The 23402-nt window shown below is 45.4% G+C and overlaps 1 protein-coding gene across 3 annotated transcripts in view; it reads right to left on the bottom strand.

The window, feature by feature from the left end:
* The window catches only part of SH3PXD2A (SH3 and PX domains 2A), a 369953-nt gene that overhangs the window by 247490 nt on the left and 99061 nt on the right, over window positions 1-23402 (bottom strand). For all 3 annotated transcript variants that reach the window (XM_074959414.1, XM_074959416.1, XM_074959415.1), the window contains exon 3: window positions 13390-13465. In XM_074959414.1, coding sequence (XP_074815515.1) covers window positions 13390-13465 — 76 coding nt within the window. The remainder of the gene's footprint in view (window positions 1-13389; window positions 13466-23402) is intronic.

Raw genomic sequence — 23402 nt, 5'->3', positions numbered from 1 at the left:
CTCCAAAGGAGGGACTGGTGCCTTCCGAAAGTCAGAACCGTTGATTTTTGTATTCAGTTCTTTATTTTACCCTATGGGAAGAGGAAGCACTGGTATCAAGTGATCCAAGAAGGCACCTGCATAGCCCCAAAAAGCTGCACCCTGACCCCCACCCCACCAAGCCCCACTCTCCCACCCCACCCCGGCTGAGATCCTCCCACAAGCTCCCCTTGCCAAGCCCTAGCCCCCCACACTCAAACCCCCACCACCTTCACCTGGACCCCCTGCAGAGTCCCATTGTCCCTGCACCCAGAACCCCACAATGAGCCCTTGTGCATCCAGATCCCCTGCACACACCCAGACCGCCCCACTGAGCCGCCCTCACCCAGACTGCCCCACACAGAACCCTGTCACCCCACACCTGGATCCCTCCACACTAAGCCCCTCCACACTTAGATCCTGCAGGGCTGAGCCTGCCTGTCCACACCTGGTGCACCTGGTGTGGTGGGGCAGTGTCCTGGGGTGTTTCTGGGGCCGGCCTGGCCCTTGTGCTGTGTCAGGGTCAAGTGCAGCCTCACCCCCGAGTTCCTATCCCAGGAGTGAGGGGAGCTGTAGGGTGATCTTCCACCTCCATACAGCCAGTGGCCTGTGCTCCCCACTGCCATGCTGGAGCCTCCACATTTATTTACTGACAAAATTTGCAGAATTTTAAAATATCATGCGCAGAATTTTTAATTTTTTGGTGCAGAGTAAAGTAAGCACACGCAATAACCCTGTGGTATTGTAATGGTACTCAGCACACTGACTCCTCTTTCCATAACATTTCACCATACGGATCTACACTTGATGGACTGTGGGAAAAGGTTAGTCTGGAGGAGAAATCTGAACCCAGAGATGAAGATAAACCCTTCCATAAAACCACCAGTCTGAGGGTTTCATGCATGCACTCGGAGCCTGGCTGCACACCTCCCACTTTAGATTACAGACTTTCAGAATGGTTTTTAGAAAGTACTGATAGCAGTAGATGGGCTGCCTGGGGAAGTGATGATCCTGATGCAGCTCAGACTGCTTTTCAAGTCTATTATCCTGTTTACGTACTGCCTTTAAACAAACGAATCAAAATTCAACCCCATTTCTAAGTTAAAAAATAGGTGGATTTCCCTAAGCAAGCCGCCAACTTGAGCAAATTAGAAATCTCTCCCCTTGCCTTTTCAGTCCTGAATCTAATTAATTGTAAACATTAAGAAAATCCTTATTCGCTTCTGTATTTTTTTAAAAAGATCGTTCTATTGTCCCTTAAAACTATGGGTTAGCAATCACAAAATTCTGTGAGCAGGAGACCCAAACAGTACAGCAAAGACACGTATCCTGTTCAGTGTCTGCATGCCCACCAGATCTCAACCTGTGTGTAAAGGGCAGGTGCAAACCCGAGGAAAGTATTCTAGGGCCACTGCTCTTCCAGCAAAACTGTTATTACTGGACTTCACCTGCCCCTCTGTAGCACTGTCAGAGAAAAGGTCAGTTGCTGAAAAATGTGATTCAGAGCTGTGGCTTATGACATTTAAGGGCTTCTCTACACACACATTTATTTCTTGGCAAGCTGAGGTGTGAATTTACCTCATACAGGACTAGATCAAAGCGTAGTAAGAACTTGTTAGTGCCCAGCAGGAGGATCCACATGGACAGCTAGTCCACAGCTGCCTAGTTCAGGGTAGATTCACATCCCAGCCTGCCAACAAACTCATTGTGTGGAGAAAACCGTAGCTAGTACCATGGCCGCAAATTTAAGGGAGGTACAGTGGATTACAAATCAAGCATTCTCCCTTTCTTCCCCAAAACCAAATGGAAACATATAGGACTGAACAGAGTATTATCAATTGGACCCTCCATAAAGCTGTTCTCCTTAGCCTAAAATGATAAACCCATTCTGCTCTGCTGTTTTGATGATCAATGAATTTGAAATGTGTCTCAAAAAAGAGGACTAGAGGAAGTCCTGAAGTCTGAAAGTTAAACACAATGAAGAAGCTGGAGGGGATCAGAATATTACAGGTTTGCAAGAAGGATTTAAATGGAGATGTAGGCCCAGATCCTCAGCCGGTATTAATCAGCGGCAGAACTCCCCTGATTTGATGGAGCTGCGCTGGATGAGCCCCACTGAGGAGCTGGCTCAAATAGTGCAGGGTTTTTAAAACAGGAACGACTAATGGATAAAATCTGAAAACGTCAATAAACCATTTTAAACATCAGCCCCTGCTCCAGCAATTGGTTGCATGTGAGCCGACTGACTGCAACAGAGCTCCATGTGGGCAGAGCAGCCTATCCGCACGCAACACTTGGCAGAATCTCAGCCTTAAACAACAAACAAACTCTCTTATCAATTCTTTTACTGTGAATCAACTTCTCAGTCCAAGTCCTTACAACGTTTAAAGCCTCTGAAAGGTTTTACTATGCTTTTGAAAGAGGATCGGTATGCAAAGCAGAATACTCTCTTCTGTTATTCCATTACATGGTACCAATTAGAATTCAGGTCACTGAGACACAATCCTTTCCTTCAGAAAGGAAGGAGCTGCCGTCTGAAAGCTATTTTTGCAGGTCCCTCAATAAGTAGCCAAAGGCATCACATGACCCTACATGCACAATAACTTTGTCTTCCAACTATAAAGGACTCGAGACCTAAAAATATCTCCACTAAGTCTGGAATAAGTGAATTTTTTTCTTCTTTTCAGATCAGCAATTCCACAGTCTGCTTCACTAAATAATGGTCATTTCCTCCCAGCATCCTTTGCTTTGCCTTCAAGCTCAGAACGGACAGGAAATCCATTCTACTCTCATCAGAGAAAACAGGAGATGAATTTTCCACAATAGTTTCTTGACAAGGAAGAAAATTCTACTTTATCAACCAACAGGTACTTCTAAAACTGCAGCTCACCAGAAGGCGAATATAACATCACACTTCATTAGATCATAAGAAAATTAGCTCTTGAACTCTCCCAATATCTAGCAGGTCTTTCTAATATAGAACAACACTATAATTAATATTAGCAATATAAGGCTTAGAAAGAATGCAAACCATGAAACCGATACACACGTATTGAAAAGAGAGTATAAATGATGTCAGTGGAAGGAGAATGTACACATTAAAGGATGCTATTTAGGTTGATTTAGGCCCATATGTTATTTTAAAAACACACAAACACACACAGAAGATATGACCAAATCTAACTTCAATAGACATTTTATGGTGGGTTTTTTTATAACTTTACATTTCAATGAAAACGGTTTTTTTTTCAGTGGCTTACAAATTCCTCTGCCATGTTTGGAACACTCTGCTAGTCTCTAAGGTGCCACAAGGATTCCTCGTTGTTTCTGCTAGTGCACGAGGACCAAGAAGTGAAAGTGAGTTTAAAAAGAAGTGAAACTAACTAATCTATTTTCATTATTCAGGCTCAGTGAAATGCAAAAAAGTAAACAAACAATCAATGGGAACAGCAAATCAGTTTTTAAAAAAAATACTTTTAGTTTATCAAATAATTCAGGGTTTTATTATTAAAACAAATAAAGAAATATATTTATTTTTAAATATTAACCTGACATTGACCCTTTAGGCTAAGAAAAGAGCCTTTAATAAGACATCTCAATTGAGTCTTCTTTTGTAATTTCTAAGGGTCCTTTTCATTCAAAACTCCCACTGAAAGCATTGGGCATTTTGCTTCAGTAAGGTGTGAAGGAATGCAGAAAATGCTTCCAAGGCTATATAGACACGCAACTTCAGCAGTGTTTAACAAATTATAAAAGGGCAGATTCTAATTTTAAAGGATTTACTCCTGAGTTACATCAGCAGGAGATCAGAATATGGCTCACAGCAACCAAACATCACCATAATTCTAGCCATTAGGATAACCTCATGTAATTTCCATTTATGTATGAAAATACCATCTCAAACGGTCTGAAAATAATGCTCCAGCTTCTCTCACCCTGCACAAAAACAACAACAGGACTGTGACACTTAATAATAAGTAACAGAGAAAATGGCTGGTGTTCACTGTGTATTAAATCCTGCTGCAGCTGCAAACCTGTTCAAGTTCTTCACCCCAGCTTCCTCTTCCCCATATAAAAGCCATGATTGAAAGAAAACATGGATAGCCACCTGGGATGCAGTTCATTGGCAGATCTACTTTTCTGCTGCAGCCTGCAAGTGAGGAGCTGAAACCGACTCAAGAAAAGTCCCCACACAAGATGTATTAGTGGCTATTCAAGCTACCTTTGCATTGTTCAAAACAGGGAGTTACCAGGCTTTGCTGCAAACATACTCCGCCTATGCCCTCACTCACCAGATCCAACCGTTTGGGCGGTGTGCAAGGCAACAGCTCATTTGTTGCTCCAGTCACACCTTTCTGTGCTCTCCCAGGCATGAGCTTTCTGAATCATGTACTGTAACTGAGCTGTCGTTTTTTTTCTTCCCTCTCACTCATGGGACTTGTTTAATAACCAGTTCGGTTAACGCCCAATAGGTTAAGTGCATTTCACCACAGAAACAATAAGTAGAGAGGGGAAGAGACTGGGATTGTCAATGGGGCCTAAGGGATTTAGGAGCCCATGTCACAGTGGTGCTGAATGGTAGGTGGGTGCCTAACTCCTTTGGGCTCTGTTGACAATCCCAGCCTTATTCTCCCTGGCCCTTAGTGTCTTCTCCATGGCTATTCCCATGTAGCGACCAGGAAACTCTCCAAGCCTGCTTTGGAGTTTTCAATGCCTCCTGTAAGAGGGAGTCCGATGGGGGGAGGGGTTGGGGAAGGCTTCCCTGTAGAAGTGCAGGGGATTGGACTCCCCAAACCAGCAGTTTGGGATGGCCCATTCTTCACACTGCACATCCCTTTCCTTTGTGCAATACCAGTCTGCCAATTAGTGATGGGAAGCTCTCAACGTTGAGAGGTTCAAACCTGACACACATCCGAACTTTCAAAGTATAGGGTCCCCTTCTGTGACACACAGACCCCTTACCAAAGAATGTCCTGTTCTTTGCAAACAGCTTTCACCTCAGCCCTGACATATTCACTACACCAAACATATGTCATGCAGGATATTTATTTGTAAAGAGTAACACGTAAGGGATCTCCAGAAAGCTTGTAACTTGCCAAGACCTATGTTCCTGTGCAGCCAGCCAGCTCTGCAATGGACTGAACTTTGGAAAGGAGTGGGAGGGGACCTGCTTTAATCAATAGGCAAGCGTAGACCCAGGGTTTGTTTCATATTATAAACATTCGTTTCCACCACTCTCTCTTGCTTCTAGTTAAATCTTTATTGTTTCTTAAATAAATCTCCTTTTGTTTTATCGTAATAGCTCACAAGTGCTGTGTTATACAGAAACAGTGGTTTATGGTAAAACTGGTAAACTGAGGTACACTACTCCCTTGGGGCAGAGGATCTGGGATTTGTCTGAGTGGCCAGTGTCAGGGGCTGGATGTCACAGGGGAATGAATCAAAGTCACTCAGGAACTGGGATGCACCTATTGTTAACCCGCCTGGCAAAGGCAAGGCTGGCATAGCCCAGTGCCTGAGCAGCTGATAGCGTCCGCTCCCTGACACCCAGCCACCACAAGAAAGACACCCTCTCGCCGTAGGCAGGGGATAACAAGATGACTCCCAGTCCTGGGTATCCTGAGAAGTGTCACACCCTCCCTCCTACAATCCTATGGGATCTTCCTCTTCCTGCAAAATCCTCCCCAAAACAGGCATGCACAGCAAATGCCAGGAGCCGGGCATCCTACTGCTCCTCTGGTCCAGCTTAGCATGCCTATATGGGGCTTCCTTGTTACTTGTGCACTCCCTATTTCAGAAGTCTCGTGTGGGCTGTGATTGTGGTACAGTGCACTTTCATGCACAAGCAGTGAGGCGGAAGCCCAAGACACACCTGTAAGATTGAGCCTGGGTCTTGGTACTTTCAAGGATGAGTCAAGACTCTAATCCTAAAGCATAACTTTTCCTGAGTTGTGGATTTGAGCTGGCACCAGCTGCCGGTGATCCTGATTAACAAGGTGGCTCACCAGTAGGTGTGGAGGAGCACTGGGGTCTCTTCCCAGGTAGCTGATGTGGCACCTGAGAAACTAATCTAAAAATAAGCAAACAGAGGCATAGTTGCAGTGGAACCAGTAGAAGGGTGGCTGGGTCCTTCCACCCAGCAATAAGAAATAGATGCACCTATTCATATGATCATAGCTATCTATACTGTTTAGTTATGGCTAGCTAGGATCAGATTCTGTCCCCTCTTACACCCATGCACCCCTAATTAAATCACTACGATCATTGGGTATGCAAGAGGCCAGGAAATGGCCCAGTGCATTTAATGTTATGGAGTGACTGGTTCCTGGGGGATGAACAGATCTGGGATTTTAGTTGGGGGCCTCCCATCTCAATTTTAAGAGAGCTGCTGACAAAGAAACATCTTCCTGGCAACACTGTTTTAGTGATTCTCCTCCCTTTAGCGGGAGGATTAAAAGGGGACAAGAGAGAAAGACAGAGAAGGGATAAAATGCCTCTTTGATGCAGACTCCACCACAGAATAGCAGCGAACTGTGGAGAGGAAGACTGGAACCTAATTGATATGCGGGTGTATCCTGAATTGCCACCTCACCTACCTTGTTGGATCCAACCTGCTTCTGAGCCTGCCTGGCTCCCTGTGATAGTCAGCAAGGTGGGAGGGAGTCAACTTCCCAACAGCAGGGAGGAATCTGGGAATTAAAAACGCCAATCCCCCTTTGCTGCATGTTTTCCTGTGCACAGAGCAGGGAATGTGGAAGGGGAGGAAAAGGAAGGGTGGTGAGGGCCACCTCCCATTTGGCAAGGCTTACACAAACAACCTCTAAATGTCTCTACAGGGCTCAGGTGTCACACAGGAAGGTTCAGGGCTCGTTTGAAGCCTGGGCTCAACTTTTTCTTGTGGGAATTGGTGCAAGATACAGAAAGTCTCAAACTGCAGTGTGGGGTTGGCATCTGAGTACCCATAAACCTTGAGGGTGTGAGCCCATCTCTAGTACAGGATGTGGCACATCTGAAAGACAAGCCATCTTCGTTACTGATGGCATGGGGATCTGTAACTGAACAGCCAGAGCGATCAAATTATCCCCCATATTCATGCCCTACAGCATCTTTCAAGGCCTCCCACTGAAAAGCACAGTGGAACATGTGTGAACAAACGGAGCTGACTTCTGTCCATCCAGGTTCTTACACTTTCTCTGACTGGTGCTTACGCTTATTGTCTACAGCAATGGAAATCTACATGATTCATCTAGCCTTTGGGGCCCACTGCTGCTGGAGTTGACACTGAACAATATGGTCCCTTTCTGCATACATTCACCACTGCCTTCTACAGGAGCATGACAGACCCGTCCTTTCCTTCCAAAAGCTGAGCAAAAGGAGCGGGTCTTGTAGCTGATCCTCTTTCTAGAGCCAAGTTTCCTTATATTGACGTGATTTATGCTGAGATCTGTGTTTCTAGAACTGGGGATCACGAGTTCCCAACCTATTACCTTTTCTTTGTGTTGCAGTAACTACAGGAGTATGTGGCTGAGGGCTTGTCTACACTTACTATCCTGCAGCTGTAGCCCTTAGTGAAGACGCTATCTAGGCCAACGGGAGAGCTTCTCCCATTGGCGTACGTATTCCGCTTCCCCGAGAGGTAGTAGTTATGTTGATAGGAGAAGCCCTCCCACTGACATAGCGCTGTCTACAGTGCGGGTTAGCTCGGTGTAACTGCGTTGCTCTGGGGTATGGATTTTCCACAGCCCTGAGCAACGTAGTTGTACCGACATAAGTTTGTAGTGTAGACCAGGGCATAAAGGCAGCATGGTTTGAACATAGGCTGACAAAGACATTAACGACATGCTGTTCTAACAGGCTTGTCCACAATCCCCTCACTAGAGCTGATCAACATTTTTCATTTTAAGTTTCTTTTCAGTGAAAAGCATCTTTTTTTCCATGAAAAGTTTTCATGTGTTTTTTCTCTCTCTCTCGCTTTTAAGTTTTCCAACTTTTCTATAAAAAAATCAAAAAGTGGAAGTTTTCCAAGTCTTATCCCCATACGCACACAGTTTCTCTCATATATTCCCCCCGCCCCTTTTCCAGTGGTGAAATGGGAAAATAGGGTGTAAAGGAGACAACAGGAAAAACATGCACCAAAAAAAAATGTGAAAAAATGATTTTTTTTTTAAAAATTCAGGATATTTTGAGTAATAACCGTACAATTTTCCTGACAGCTCTACCAACGGCAGTTTTGCCACGGACTTCTGTGGACATGGGTTCAAGCCCCTTATGAACAAGAAGCAGCATCTGCACTGCCCCTGGCTTATCATCAATGGAATCAGTGCCGGAAAGCATCTGCCTGGAGAGTTTGGTGCAGTAAAAGGGGTGGGTGGGTGTGTGTGTGTCTCTTCCAGTTCCCAGCAAACCCAATTCAGACATTCCCAGGCTGACAGAATTTAGACACATTGCATGCTTTTACATATTGCCGCAGAATTAAAGGGCTTTCAGCACAGCCAAATAACTACATTACATGCACTTTGACTGTTCCAAGCAGCGGCTAATGCAACTAGTAATTTGTGAATATATAATTTCTCCAAAACAGTAGGATTTAGTGCAGAAGGGCCAGTCACAACCACTGCTATACAATGAAAATCGCATGGAAAAGCTGCAGTTCAACAAACCAGCTACAATTAGCAGCCATTCCATCACCCTCCTCTGGCAGGAACCAAACCCACAGCAAAAGGATGCTGTCAGAACAACAAAGATTAATTACAATCTGTACAGACAAAGAGATGGGGGGAGGAATACAACAGACAAGCAAACTGACTGGAGACAGGTTTCAGAGTGGTAGCCATGTTAGTCTGTATCAGCAAAAAGAAAAGGAGTACTTGTGGCACCTTAGAGACTAACAAATGTATTTGGGCATAAGTTTTCATGAGCTAGAACCCACTTCACCAGATGCATGGAGTGGAAAATACAGGAGCAGGTATAAATACATGAAAAGATGGAAGTTGGCTTACCAAGTGCAAGGTCAGTCTAACGAGATAATTCAGTTAACCGTAGGATACCAAGGGAGGAAAAATACCTTGTGTAGTGGTAATGAGGGTGGCCCATTTCAAACAAAAAGAAAAGGAGTACTTGTGATGTCACAAGTACTCCTTTTCTTTTTGCAAATACAGACTAACACGGCCGCCACTCTGAAACCATTTCAAACAGTTGACAAGAAGGTATGAGTAACAGTAGGAGGAAATTAGTATGGAGGAAATTAGGTTTAGGTTTTGTAATGACCCAACCACTCCCAGTCTTTATACTGGAGTGGCAATAGGGGTTTTTTTCTGTCTGTAAATTGAAATAAATAATTCTTATCCCCATTTCACAGATGGGTAAACTGAGGCACAAGGTGATTATGTGACTTGCTTAAGATCAAACAGCATGTCAGTGGCAGAATCAGGAATTTATTGGTATTATTATTTTTTACAGTATTCAAATGCAGGCGAGCACAATCTACAAGCAGATAACTACTGTCCCTTCCCCAAACTAATGTTAGACGTGATACGATGAGGTAACAAATAGAAGCATGAACATGGATGAAGAACAATAATGGTACTGCAAGAAAAACACAGTAATGAGGAGTCCTGACCTGCAGTCTTTGCCTCTAACCACTAAAGAAAACGCCTTCCCAAATCTGTAAATAGAACTCAGGAGCCCTGACTCTTACTTCCCTGCTCTAGCCACTAGAAAATATTCCATAACACCAGCACGCAGTAATCATCAGCAGTCCTGCTTCCCAGCCCCCTACCTCCCAGAATAGAGCCTAGACTCACACACACCCCCGCTCCGACTACTAGAGGACAGCACACTCCTAGAGCTGAAAACGGAATCCAAGATCCCTGACTCCCATTCCCATGTTCTAGCCACTAAAGAATATTTCTTAATTCTAGCCCAGGTGCTACAGCAGGTGATTCCCATAAATGCAATCTACCCATCCACTTCAGCCTTAATCATCAACTACTCTGCGTGTTCTGCTGTCACGAGTAATAAAATGGCTGGGTGTGACCCAGTGAGTCAGTCTCTTACAAAGCCTTTTTCTACTGGACAGTGACCTAGAAAAGGGGTCCCTTTATTCTTTGCACCTGAAATCATATAGTTATTGGGGGAAGGCACAACCACATTATTCATAGTTTTGGGTACTTACATCCATGAGTATTTGTGCTGTCATGTGCTCCATTCTTTCTTATAGGGCCTGATTTGGAGACGTGCCAAGGACCCTCAAACTACAGACCGGAGCTTAGGGCACTCAACACCATGCAGAAAGAAGCACTCTGCACCACACATGAACAGGCCCATAATAAGCAAAGGGAATCATGATGCCCTTGTAAAAGCGGGTTTTAAATACAAGCCTCTCTCGTGCCTGCTTTTTAATTAGGACAGTTTATAGCCAGGTATTTGTTTCAATAACCAGCAGCTTTGGCTGTAGAAATACCATGTGTATTCTAATTACAGCAGCTAGTTTATTTAACAGAGTTTGACGTTGTTTGACATTTAGCGGAGTCACTCTTCAGAGCAGCTTGTTCCCTTACAAAGCTTCGGCACTGGTAAATCAAAGAACAGATCAGCAGGAGCTAAAAAAGGAGGAGGGGGCGAACTGACATTAAAAGTAGAACGGATATAGCAGCTCCTTGTTTAACAAACTACGGCAGAAGCATCTTCGAGTCTGGCAGCATCTCCATATGGGACACCAAGTCAGAACGAGTTTGTTTTCCTGATTTTATTTTTTTCGCTCTTAGGGAAATACAGCAATACCCTACCCTAGAGTTCTTGAAGGGTGGAAAGGTTAATGCTGTCGTATGATGGATGGGGTGGTCTCTACTCTCTGTAAGGGTCACCCGTCAATACCTCACCACGACCACCACGGAATGGAGGCAAATTTTGGGAATCAGTGAAGTGCCTATCTAGAATTCTCTGAGGGCAAAGCACAATAAATTGGTCAATGCCTGTTGAATTACAGGATGAATAATTCACCAGCAGAGACAGATGTTAACATCTGTGCCAACTCAGTGCATGAACAATAATAATTCTCCCGTATAGAGCATTTTTCATCTGCAGATCCCACAGCACAGTAGGAGGGGAAGGTAAGCATGATTAACCACATTTTACCGCAGGGGGACTGGAAGCATGGAGATATAATGTGACATTCCCAGCAAGTCAGTGGCACAGCTGGGGATAGAACCCCGATCCTTGACTCCGCAGTGCTGTGCTCTAACCAGAAAACAACACCGCCTCCATCTGGCTGCAAAAGGTCTGTAGGAAAGAGATCTGTTTCGTGAGGAAAGCCGATGCTTCCTTGAACACACTGCAGCTTTTCAGAAGGTCTGTGGAGGGTGCTGTCAGGCTGTGACTCTGGCGGCGTTCACGGCATATGCATTTGCACTGTGCTATTTCAAGGCCCTGCAAACCAACTGCAGCAGCTGCTCTGCCTCAAATTGCATCAGTGCCTGCAATGTGTTCCTAGATGGGCCTTACCCTCCCACTACAACCCTGATTTAACTTCACTTTATCACCCCTCAGGGAAGACATGGGATCCCATTTTTATAGCTAAAGGCAGAGTTAACCTTTTAATGGCCTAACCACCCCCCCGCCCCCCCCCTTTTGTGAAATTCAATGCAGCCAGCCAAACTTCCGACCGACAGCCAAAGCCATCTAGTCAAACAACAGAAAGCTGGTCTTGAATGTGCACTTCAACAGCAAACTGTGGCCTGGACCTTGTCTTCTGGGTGCCATCCTGATCATTCCCTTGTGACCTTAGTCGGAAGTGGTTGTATGAAAGTACGTGAAATTACGCTAAGGAGAGGTTTCAGAGTAGCAGCCGTGTTAGTTTGTATCCGCAAAAAGAAAAGGAGTACTTGTGGCACCTTAGAGACTAACAAATCTATTTGAGCATAAGCTTTCGTGAGCTACAGCTCACTTCATGCTTCTTACTCTTTCACTGAGCTATAGAAGTGATAGTGTGTCAGGGCAAAGGGATATTTACTGGCCAGTATCTCAAATTCTAATGCACGTAACCTTTTGTCAATTTCCTTCATCTCTTAGTGGGGAGTGGAAACCATTATTATTTATTCTTTGTTAAGGAGCAAAGGTGCATAAAGGACTATATGAGACAAAGAAAGATAAGGTCCGTTAGCCCAGAGAGTTTACAAACTATGGGCTAGATTCTGTTCTCGAGACTCAGGCGGAATAGTTCTCAACTTCACTAAGAGTCCCGCTAGGGTGACCACCTTTTCAAAATGCAAAAATGGGACAGCTGCAGGAGTCCCGCCCCCTGCTCCTCCTCTTCCCCCTGAGGCCCTGCCCCCTAGCCACGCCGGAGCTGGGCTGCGGTGAGAGCTGCCCAGGGAGCCTGGGCCACTATGGGGAGTCCCAGACCCACCACCTGCCCTGGGCAGGGGGCCAGAGTGCACAAGAGCATCCCTTGGCCCGTGTCCCTGCATGTTGTATACGCTTTTCCAAATTGGATTCACCCTGATCCTAGTGCTGTAAGCCATCCTCACCCTATGGCTTTCCTTGGTTCAGGCTCTCTCGCATCACATAGAATCGGTGTTCTCCACATTCACACCACCATAGCCCCTGACTAGTCCTTCAGAATGAAAGAACATGGGATTTAGACTTCTTCTATTTTATTTCTTAAGGGCCAGAAAAGGTACTGGTTAAAAATGGTGCCTTCTTACCGAACAACTCAGCTCACTATGCCTATTCCGGATAGCATCGGTTTGTTTTACCAGCTAATATAAGCTTTTTCTTCTTTCTTCACCCGCAGTCACTGCCTATTCCACTATGGGAGAGGGAGGTGGATCCTATCCTGGCTTCTGTGTCATCACCAGAATTGTCAACTAAGTTCCCCTTTATTACCTTTGATGATCAGAGTTGGCCAGTGCACAGCTGGACTTTCAGATCTACCTAGTCTGCTTGGAACATCTCTAAATATAGGACTTCAGTGACATTGTCCGGTGGGCCTTACTATTAGAAAATGCTTGGTAATGTCTAGCATAATTTTTTTCTTAAATCATTAAAAACTTGTTATGTTCATTCTCTTTTCCCTCCATAAAATATTCCCTTATCTAGTATTTACAGATAGTCAACGCATCCCCTTCCCTGTAGCAGCTTGTGATGGGAAAGAGGCCATCTGTAATGAATATAAAGAGCTTTCTTTATTGAGGCTGCTGGACACAAACAGACGCTGTGGTTCACGCTGACTCCCAGCATGGCTAACGCAGCCTGTAATTCATTAGTGTCACCATAAGCTGTGTGCCAACATCCTAGCCTGGACTCAATGGTCGTGAAATGGATTGCTGACTCCTTACATTGCCCTGTTCAAGTCCATCATCAAGGCATTACCTGGTAGAAAGGGGATGATCCTCTGCTTGGGGTCTTTCTGACCTCCTTCAATGGGGAATTTATCCAGAAGCTGCATCTGCAACAGAAACAGAAATACATTTAGAGGGTACATAGGGCCACTCTGTCCTTCCTCCTCCCAGTCTCCTCTAACTGCAGGGATTATTTCTCGGCACGTCTGTGGTTTTACAGAGGATTGATAAATCAGAGAAATGGCTGGAATGAGTGACAGTGTCCGAGTGAGACTGTATCATAAAGTACAGTCACTCCTCTAAACGAAGGGTAGGCTCCTGTGTGCACACTGGGACAGGGCCCAGGCAAATATCTGAAGCTGGCCTTTCTGCAGTTCTAAAATTAGGTATTCATCCTTCACTACAAAACAAATGCCTTGTCTCCAATCCCGTTCGGCTCCCTGATTGGTGAGGATGAAGGCTCCACCTGCCCTCTTGGACAGACCACCCACCTGGTTAGAACTGCTGCTCAGAAATAAGCGCAGAGGTTATTTTAATAAAAAACTGAATCTGTCTTCTTGTTGGCAGAACTATTCCCACTGGGTTTGTTCCCTTAGACAGAGCACTCCTGCTTTCCCAGGGATGGATACACTGGGCAGAGGAGTTTCCAGCCCTTCTGGAAATGTCTTCCACTTCACTGTAATCCCTGTGACAACGCCCCCGTGAGAGAGAGCAGGAGAGAAACAACTGTAGGGAAGGTGAATGCAGAGAATCAGCAATGCCCTGCTCGCAGACACAGGCAAAAAGATACTACAAAGGGGGACAAGCACAGACTGTATACAAGGAAATATGATGCAAATGCACATAGGGGGACGTTCACCCCTGAGCACATGGCCTGTGGACCCCTGAAGTCTACTTATGACCTACTGGCTTTCTGAACAGAGATTAGTTTCACCAATAGAGAGCATTTACAGCAAACCGAGACATTAAACCAGCAGATCCTCAACTCATCCGTGTTGGTATTATTAATCATGCTTATTACAGTAGTGCCTGAGGACCAACCGAGGGCTCCATTGTACACGGTGCTGTACAAACAGTCCCTGAGCCAAAGCACTTGAAGGCATTAAATCTGCACCATATGGAGCAGATTGCAGTCACCTCCCCCCCCTTCACTGCAAAAGCACAGGCCGTAGAGACTCCATGTTGCAGCGCTGCAGCTTTCCAGTGGCTTTCCACTCAGATTGAGTGCTCTCCAGGTAATATACATCCATTTTAATGATGGGGATTGGGTTCATGACTGACTCCGAGGGGAGAGCACCAAGCAACAGTCCTTGCAGCACTTCACTGTTCCATGGAGAACCCCCAGGAACAATCTTCCACACTGACTAACCTAGACCCACTCCAGGACTACACGAGATCTGACAAAGAAGGAAGGTTGCATTAAATTTTCTGAAAGTCCCATGCCTACCATCTGGTGTGTCCTCAACTTTAACTCAGACTGTGATGATGTCAGAATACATACACTAAGCTATAGTCTTTTTAATCTTCTCCCAGATTTGGGGCTCACAAAGAAACCTCCATTGGGTCCCCCATTCAACACAACCCCCCTAAAAGCTTGGGCTAGGGGAAATACCTTGCAAATCTTGTATGACTCTCTCATTTCACCTGAACTGAATCTACTATCATACAAAAAGAAAAGGAGTACTTGTGGCACCTTAGAGACTAACCAATTTATTTGAGCATAAGCTTTCGTGAGCTACAGCTCACTTCGTCAGATGCATACTGTGGAAAGTACAGAAGACATTTTTATACACACAAACCATGAAAATACAGACTAACACGGCTGTTACTCTGAATACTATCATACAGATCAACACAAATATTTACAGTGGCAGTGACAGCTAGACTCAGGGGTTCTAATTTGCACTTAGATATAAAAAGGATACATTTCCAACCAGCTAGGGTGTGGGAGCCAGTACCATTTGCAACCTGAACAGATTTCCTTTTTTAAAAAATCCCAAAAGCTTTGCAAACACAGCAAAAAAAAAAAAAAAAAGTTTTGTTTTGTTTTTTTTAAACACAGATCCCCTCTCTTCTTCTACTTCACAGAACGTCTTCAGCATTCTAAGCACATGGCACAGCAAGAGTAGAAGGAACATCTGTGCAGGAGAAAAAAAATAAAAGATCCTACATTTCCCCAAGGGAGCCAACCTTGTGAATAAATAGTTTGTGGCTTTAGGGATTTTTAGAAAACTTGCTTTTCTACCAATGGAGAAGGATTTTTTTTGTTGGAAATTTTGTTTTCTCCTAGGTAGAAGTGAGGGTGCCTGGGGTTGGACATGAGTAGAAGTTTCGTTTTTTGGGGGGGAGGGGGAGGGCAGCGGGAAAAGCCACTATATAACTTACAGTTTTGCTGTCACTACACTTTTAACCAGGAAGATTATTCTCATTTTGCTCCAGAGTGACTGACTCAAGCTGGAGCTGATACAAATTCCCAAGGTTATTCTTGGAGTTAAATTAGCTTGACTAATGCAGGCCTTTTTAACCACATCAAGAGGGTCACAAAGTGTATAATTTAGCACTATTTATCTAAAGGGCAGATATCAGCAAAATAGATACAAGACACTACAGCTGGAGAGCCTGGCTAAACTTTCCTAATCAACATTTTCCTCCCAAGCTCTTGCTTCCGCCAGGAGAGCTCTTTCTAACAAAGATGTGACTGGACAGGGACGGATTTACACACAAGTATGGCAGTCGGCTGCTGGGGGCTCTGCACTTGTGGGGGCACTTCCACAAATGCGGCAATTTGGTGTGTGTTGCAAACATACCCCAGCCACTTGAGGGGAAAAGAGAAGTAACTAATGGTCAACCCATTGCTCTCATTCATGCATGAGGAAGCACACATGGTAAGGCTTCTGTGCTGCTAAAGATTAATGAGATGGTGGGAAACCAACAATGCAATGGTAGAAGCTAAGAGAGCATTTATGATCCCTGCACTGCTGGAAACTCACTCAGGACATTATAAAAAAGGAGATTACTCACCTGTAACTGGAGGTTCTTCGAGATGTGTGGTCCCTATCTGTATTCCACTGAGGGTTTACGCATGTGCACCATGCATCCAGAGCTGGAGAATTTGAAAGTAGTAGTATCCATTGGTCCATGCATGTGCCCCTGCTTCACCCCATGGTTTTGTCCCAGGCAATAAAGGATGGGGCGGACCGACCACACTTTCAGTTCCTTCTCCACTGCAAAACGAACAGATCTGCAGCAGAGACAAAGGAAGGCAGGACTACACACATCTCCAAGAACCTCCAGTTACACATAAGTAACCACTTCTTCTTCAAGTGATGGTCCCTATTATATTCCGCTGAGGGTTATTAACAATTCAGAGGAGGGTGCAAGGAAGAGTATGGAATGGTTGAATGAAGAAACAAAGCATCCAGCGAAACGTCCTGCACCAAGGCGTAACGTGCAGCAAAGGCATGTACCGAACTCTACTTGGCTGCCCTACGTGTGCCCAGAAGCGGTACATTGTGAAGTGTGGCCATAGTGGATGCTTGTGCTCTTGTGGAATGGGCTCTCGCTCCAAGGAATGGAGGCAGCCCTGACAAGTGATAGAAGAGTGTCATGCACCCTGAAATCCACTAGGAAATCCTTTGTGTGGAGATTGCCTACTCCTTAACTCTCTCAGTTATAAGATAAACAATCTAGGGGACTTCCTGGTTGGTCTTCTCCTGTGCAAGGCCCTGCAGACATCAAGGGAGTGAAAGCACCACTCTTCCGCTGAGGCATGCGGCTTCGGAAAGAAAGCAAGTAAGAGTATGGGTTGGTTGAGATGAAAGTGGGATACAACCTTTGGTAGAAACTTGGGATGAAGATGCAGGGAGACTTTGTCCTTCTGGAACGTGGTGAAGGGGAGGTCCGCCATAATGGCCCACAGTTAACCTACTCTACTCGCAGAAGTAATAGCCATTAGGAAGGCGACCTTCATGGAAAGGAGGAAAAATGAGCATGAAGCCAGTGGCTCAAAGTGCACTTTTGTTAATGCTGAGAGAACGAGATTGACATCCCATTGGGGAGCAATAGGTTGTTAGGGGCATCCCACTGGGGAGCAAAAGTCCTGAGGAGACCTTTCCAAAACCTAGTAGTTAATCGATGTGTAAATATGGAGCGCCCTTCCATGGGCTGGGGATGCCTTGTCTTTATGGACAGGAAGTAGTCCAAAAGAAGGGGAATGTCCACTTCCTCAGGGGCAAACCCCTTCTACTGTGCCCAGGAGGCAAAGCATTTCCACTTGGCCTAATAGGAACACCTCATGGACTCTTTCCTGCTACTCGAAAGCATGTCCTGTACTGCCGATGAACATTCCCTTTCTAGAGAAGATGCCCATCCAAATACTAAGCTCTGAGGTGAAGCATCTGTGGGTTGGGATGTCTGATTCTGCCGTTGTGTTGTGCGAGCAGCCCCGAGAAAGAGGGAAGGGCAATCGGGTGAACGGCAAACATGTGGAGGTTAGGAAACTAAAATTGGAGGGGCCAGAACAGGACTATCAGGATGACGATGACTCTCTCCCATCTGATCGTGTGGGGGACTCATGGAAGGGGGGGGGCGGGGGAGAAGGTGTAGCTGATCTGGTCTGACTAGCGGAGGATGACAGCATCACCTTGACAGTGGATCCCGATACTCCTCCTTGAGCAGTATGTACTTTATTTGTTGTTGATGTGAGAGGCAAAGAGATTCCTGATCAGAGTCCCCCATTGACTGAAAATACCATTGACTACGGTGTCGTGAAGTTCCCATGCATGATCGGCCATGAATTTCCTGCTGAGAGAGTCTGCAATCACATTCTGAATCCCCAGAAGATAGGCTGCCGACAACAGGATCTTCTGGACAATGCACCAGTCCTACAGATGGACTACTTCCACACAGAGCGCAGTCGACCTTGTGACCCTTTGTTTGTTGATGTAATAAACGGTGGTGGTGTTGTTGGACATGATGAAAACATGTTGGGAGAGAATGGATGGGAGAAATGCTCAACACTCTCCATACCGTCTGAAGCTCTAGAATGTTGATGTGCATTCTGGATTCTCGAGGAGTCCAAGTCCCTTGCATCATGTGCTTGGTCACATGGGCACCCCATCTGGCAAGTGATATGTCCTCGTTCTGTCCGGGGAGGATGGGAGGAAAGATATCCTGGCACACACTTGCCTCAGGTCCATTCATCACTGGAGGAAGGAGAGCACTGCAAAGGGATTGTCAGCAGAAGGTCCATGGTATGTCGCATGGGTGAATTGACTCTCTGGAGCCATATCTGTAAAGAGCGAAGGCGGTGAGATACGTGCAGGCCACGATGTGGCGAAGCAGGGATAGGCAAGTCCTTACCAGAGGAGGAGGACTGTTGGCTACTCAGGTGATGAGTTCCTGCAGAGTCTGGAACCTGTCCCTAAGTAGGTATTCCCATGCTAAGACTGTGTCAATGGAGGCCCCTAAGTAGTCCAGGGACTTCCTCAGTCCATAGTATGGGATTAACCCCTTCCAGCCCAGCATGGGACGGGTATACCCCGTCACACGTTCCCAAACAAGACAGGAGAAGGCTGGGCTCTCCGACTTAAGAAGCATCTCCTGGAGGTTTCCATGAGGCCGCAGTCGGATCCAGACCAGGAAAAACCCACCACCCCCTGTACATCGGCCTGAGACAGCCAGGAGTGTGCCTCTGGCTTCAGAGATCACGTCCGGCTCTGCCAGCACAGCCACTACTGATCCTGTGCTGGGGCCTACTAGGGAAAAAAGGAAGCATGCACTTCAGTTTGGAGGAAGACTTGCTGCTATGCCGAAGAAGGATGATGCCCCTTCCACGAATTCCAGCCACGGGGAGACAGAGCATTCCAAGACGCACAGATAGGAGAAGAAACCACGCAGACCGGCAGATCCGCCAGTAGTGGGTACTGAGTCACGCATGCCCTTAATGTCGGCTTTCCTTAAGGCAAGGAAACCACTGGTTCCAGAACAGGCCTCTGCTCCGGTTCCGGCTATGGAGTGCATACCACTTAACACCAGGGAGACTGGCGACAGCACCTAAGCCACATGAACTCTCCGCCCTAGGGGAACTAAGATCTCCACGCCTTCCTCTACGCCTAACAAGGTACCATCTCCAACCCAGGACTTACCTCAGGTGAATCACGTTTCAACTCATCCCCCTGTGGTCATATGGTTCCACCAGTTCCACGGTACTGCCACTGTAACCAGGAACTGAGTTTATCTCATTGGAAAAAAGAAAAGAAGTACTTGTGGCACCATTGGTTAGTCTCTAAGGTGCCACAAGTACTCCTTTTCTTTTTGCGAATACAGACTAACACGGCTGTTACTCTGAAACCTATCTCATTGGAGGATTCCGACTGAGCACAAGGACAGGACCACCCATTCCCTACTGCCGCTATGGGTACCCTAAGGGACCACAAACTTCTTGGCATCACTGTCCTCTTCCCCAGCAGGGAAGCCACTGGTATCCCATTCCATGGGGCCCTCCACAGCATTTGTCAGATCTGTCCTGAATGAAACATGGGCTTCTCCCAAGCAGTACAGGCAGGGTTGGCACTCATTGCTGATCAAGAAGGACTGTGGGCAGGAAGCGCAGGTCTTGAACCTTGGCGTCTTCTGCATAGGCCAGTACTACGCGTGGGTATTTGAGGGGGAGTAGTCAGAAAACAAAGTCCCCCAAAGTCTTAATTCTTCTAAAAACTACTAGTGAAGCTAAACTATGTAAAAAATACCTGTAAAAGACAAGAAAAAACTAACTATGTACAATTCTAAACCTCCCCCCCCACCCCCCACAGTGCCTCAGAGATGAGAGTAGCTGTGACTTGGACCATGTGGTAATGAGAAGGAACTGGAGGCGAGCTTAGTCTGCCCCATCCTTTATCGCCTCAGATGAAACCATAAGGTGAAGCAAGGGCGAGCACACGGACCAACGGACACTACTACTTTCAAATTCTCTGGCTCCTGACACAAGGAACGCATGTGTAAACCCTCAGTGGAATACAATAGGTACCATCACTCAAAGAAGAACTTGGCAGCTCGGCCCATCTCTAACAAAAATGAAACCAAATATGGAACTATACAAAGAAACAAAGGATAGATTCTAATACACTGAGCTCAGGGCTGCAAGCCAGGAACTTCTAGTTCCAGTCAGAGCATGCTGCCCCTGAACTCATTAGTGGCCATAAACAAATAAATCCCTCTGTTTCTCAGGTTCGCCATCTATAGAATGGGGATAGTAGTGCTTGATTCTCTAGCTTTCAAGGGGGGTTGTGGCTTAATTAAATGTCTGCAGAGAGTTTTGAAGTTGAGAATTACTAGGCACATAGCAAGTGTTCTCATACTATAGGAAATTATTATTCTTACACATTTAAACATGGCAGATGCAAAAATACTTCACCTGGAGTCTCTCACTTGAACAATACACATTGCTATTTTCCTTCAAAATGGGTGAGCTTCACAAATGTCCTCTTGTTCTCGTTAATGCAATTTAATTTTGCAACAAGTCACACTGTGTCAGAAAGTACATTAGTGGGAGCAAAGACAATGTCACAAGGACACAGGGTGAGAGAAAGAGGAGAGTGGAGACTGGAAGAGACAAAAGGTTGGCATTAAGTCTGTAACCACTTGTAGACAGCATGGAACAGGTGAGTCTGAGCTGTATTTTTTGGAAAACGATCAGGAATCAATCAGTGAGGTGTCCTAGGCTGGAGTAGCTCATAGTCACATCATTTTATTAGCATTAGCAATGACTGGGTCTGTACCTAGAGCACTGATTAGGATCCCACTGCTGCACCTCCAGCTATGACCAATAAGGCATGCAAAGAGAAGTCTGTGAGCGTGACATCTGGGTGGGGAATCCGTTTGGAAACGGGGAGTGTATGTGGAAAGTGGGAAATGAGCATATGGAATCATGCTGAACAAACATAAGCAACTTCTGCCTTTTGATATAACAGATGTAGGGCCACAAATAATTCACCACCAAAACCACCCACTCCAGGCTTCACCTCTCCGAGTTATTTTGAGTGCCCAGATGGACTTCCTATACAAGCACTGCTCATCAGCATTGTGGTTTACACTGAGCAATCTCAGCCTTGCAGCTGTGCTAAAAGGTATTTAGAAGGATAGCCTACGAACATTGTGGTCCAGATTATGAACCTGTGATTCACACTGGTCAGCAGAAACTCATAAAAATAATCCCATTAAAATCAATGGCATTACTCATGTGAGTAATTACTAGCCAGTGTGAGTCGGGGTTCATAATCTGGACCAATACATGTGGATACATTTTAGTCCTTGCTACACTTGTGCAACCAGAATGAAGACAACCAGTTTGCATGGGTGGTACGGCGGATAAGAGTTGCACGTGTTATCCCGCTATTGGGTGTTTTTCCTTAAAGCCCCAGATCCTGGAGGCAAGTGACTATGTGAGAATCTGAGCTTTCTTTTAAAAAAGAAAAAGTTTCTAGCCCTCATGGTTGCAGAGAAAAGCTGGGAAACATGACCCAGGTGCACCCCAAAAGGTTCATAAACCAGGAGGCTAATAAAAATAACCCAACTTTTATGATTTTTTTAAAATTCTCATGATCTTTAACCAAATCCCAGGATTTCAGGGGGCCTGACTCAATTTTTGAATGCTTATTTTTGGCGATACTGGAGCTGGCTCATTGTGTGTACCTAACAAGCCAGTGCGACTGGAGATTAAAGCCTCAGAGCTCTCTGACTACACTGCAGTTGGGAGCGTGCTCCCTAGTTCAGGCAGACAGACACACACTAGCTCTGCTTGAGCAGCCCACTACAAATAGCCACGTAGCTGGTGGTAGCACGGATCAAGCCTGAAGCTAGTGTATTACATTTGATCAATGCTGCAATGTGTGGGATTGCAAACATTGAGCCTAATTCTGCACTGATCTATAACCCATTCCATCATGGGATTGCAGGCGATGCAAATTCTAAATTAATGCAGAATTTAACCCACTTAAAAATTTAACCCATTTAAAAAAGGGAATTTTTTAAATTAAAAATAGCCTGTTAAAAAAAATCATTAAAATTTCATTTGGTGTTGGGTTTGGGAAATTCGGGGCCAAATCTAAGTCTTTGAAGCTAATCCGCTGGGATGGTTACCCCACATTCGGGAGTTCTGACACTGCAGATTCTCTCTACAATATCCTGTCCAGCAATTAGTTCTTTTGTTCTAGCACTGACCCTCCCCCCAAAAAGAATTATCTTTTCCATGCAGTTTATGGCCAGCAAATTAGGACACCCAGGTGATCTCTTATTATAGCACCTGTCTTCTTGCTGGTTTCTTTACGTCTGGAATGGATGCAGCTTTACTTACACTTCAGATAACATAAAGGCTACCCAGCAGGCTATGGTACCACACAGTTTTAATGCCTACCAACACGAAGTGACTTTTTCAAATCAGCTTACAACTTACAAATCAGCAGCTCCTTTTCAGCAAATTATAAAAGAGCCACCAGTGCAAAGCAATGCAGACACGATTCGAGCCTGTTGCAAAGCAATGCAGAGTCACGGTCACATTGCAGATGCTTTTTCAGATTAGGCATGAAAAATAACCAGTTTAAGAAATTAAAACCGTGGCCACTAGATTGAAAGGAGCAGATTTCTGGCACGTCATGATTTACTGTACACTGTATTTATATCTCCACGGGGGGTGCAAACGGGTTTTGTGCATTCCGCTGAGGCAATACCATTTTACCTCCAACTCTACTGAAGGCATCAAGAAAACAAGGGACTTCAGGATTCTGTTTTTAGAAACCTCCAATGATGGGGATTCCAGAACCTCCTTCAGAAGCCTATTCCAGAGTTTAACTATCCTTAGAGTTAGGTTAGATATTAGGAAAAACTTTCTAAATCTCCCTTGTTGCAGATCAAGCCCATTACTTCTTGTCTTAATGGCAGTGGACATGGAGAACAATTGATCACCATCCTCTTTGTAACAGCCCTTTACAAATTTGAAGACGGTTATCAGGTCCCCTCCCTCAGTCTTCTTTTCTCAAGAAGAAACAT

The sequence above is a fragment of the Natator depressus genome, chromosome 7 (genome assembly GCF_965152275.1).
Source record: "Natator depressus isolate rNatDep1 chromosome 7, rNatDep2.hap1, whole genome shotgun sequence".
In the NCBI taxonomy this organism is placed as follows: domain Eukaryota; kingdom Metazoa; phylum Chordata; order Testudines; family Cheloniidae; genus Natator; species Natator depressus.
Note: the sequence above shows the minus strand (reverse complement) of the source record. Positions and strands in the feature narration are given on the sequence as shown.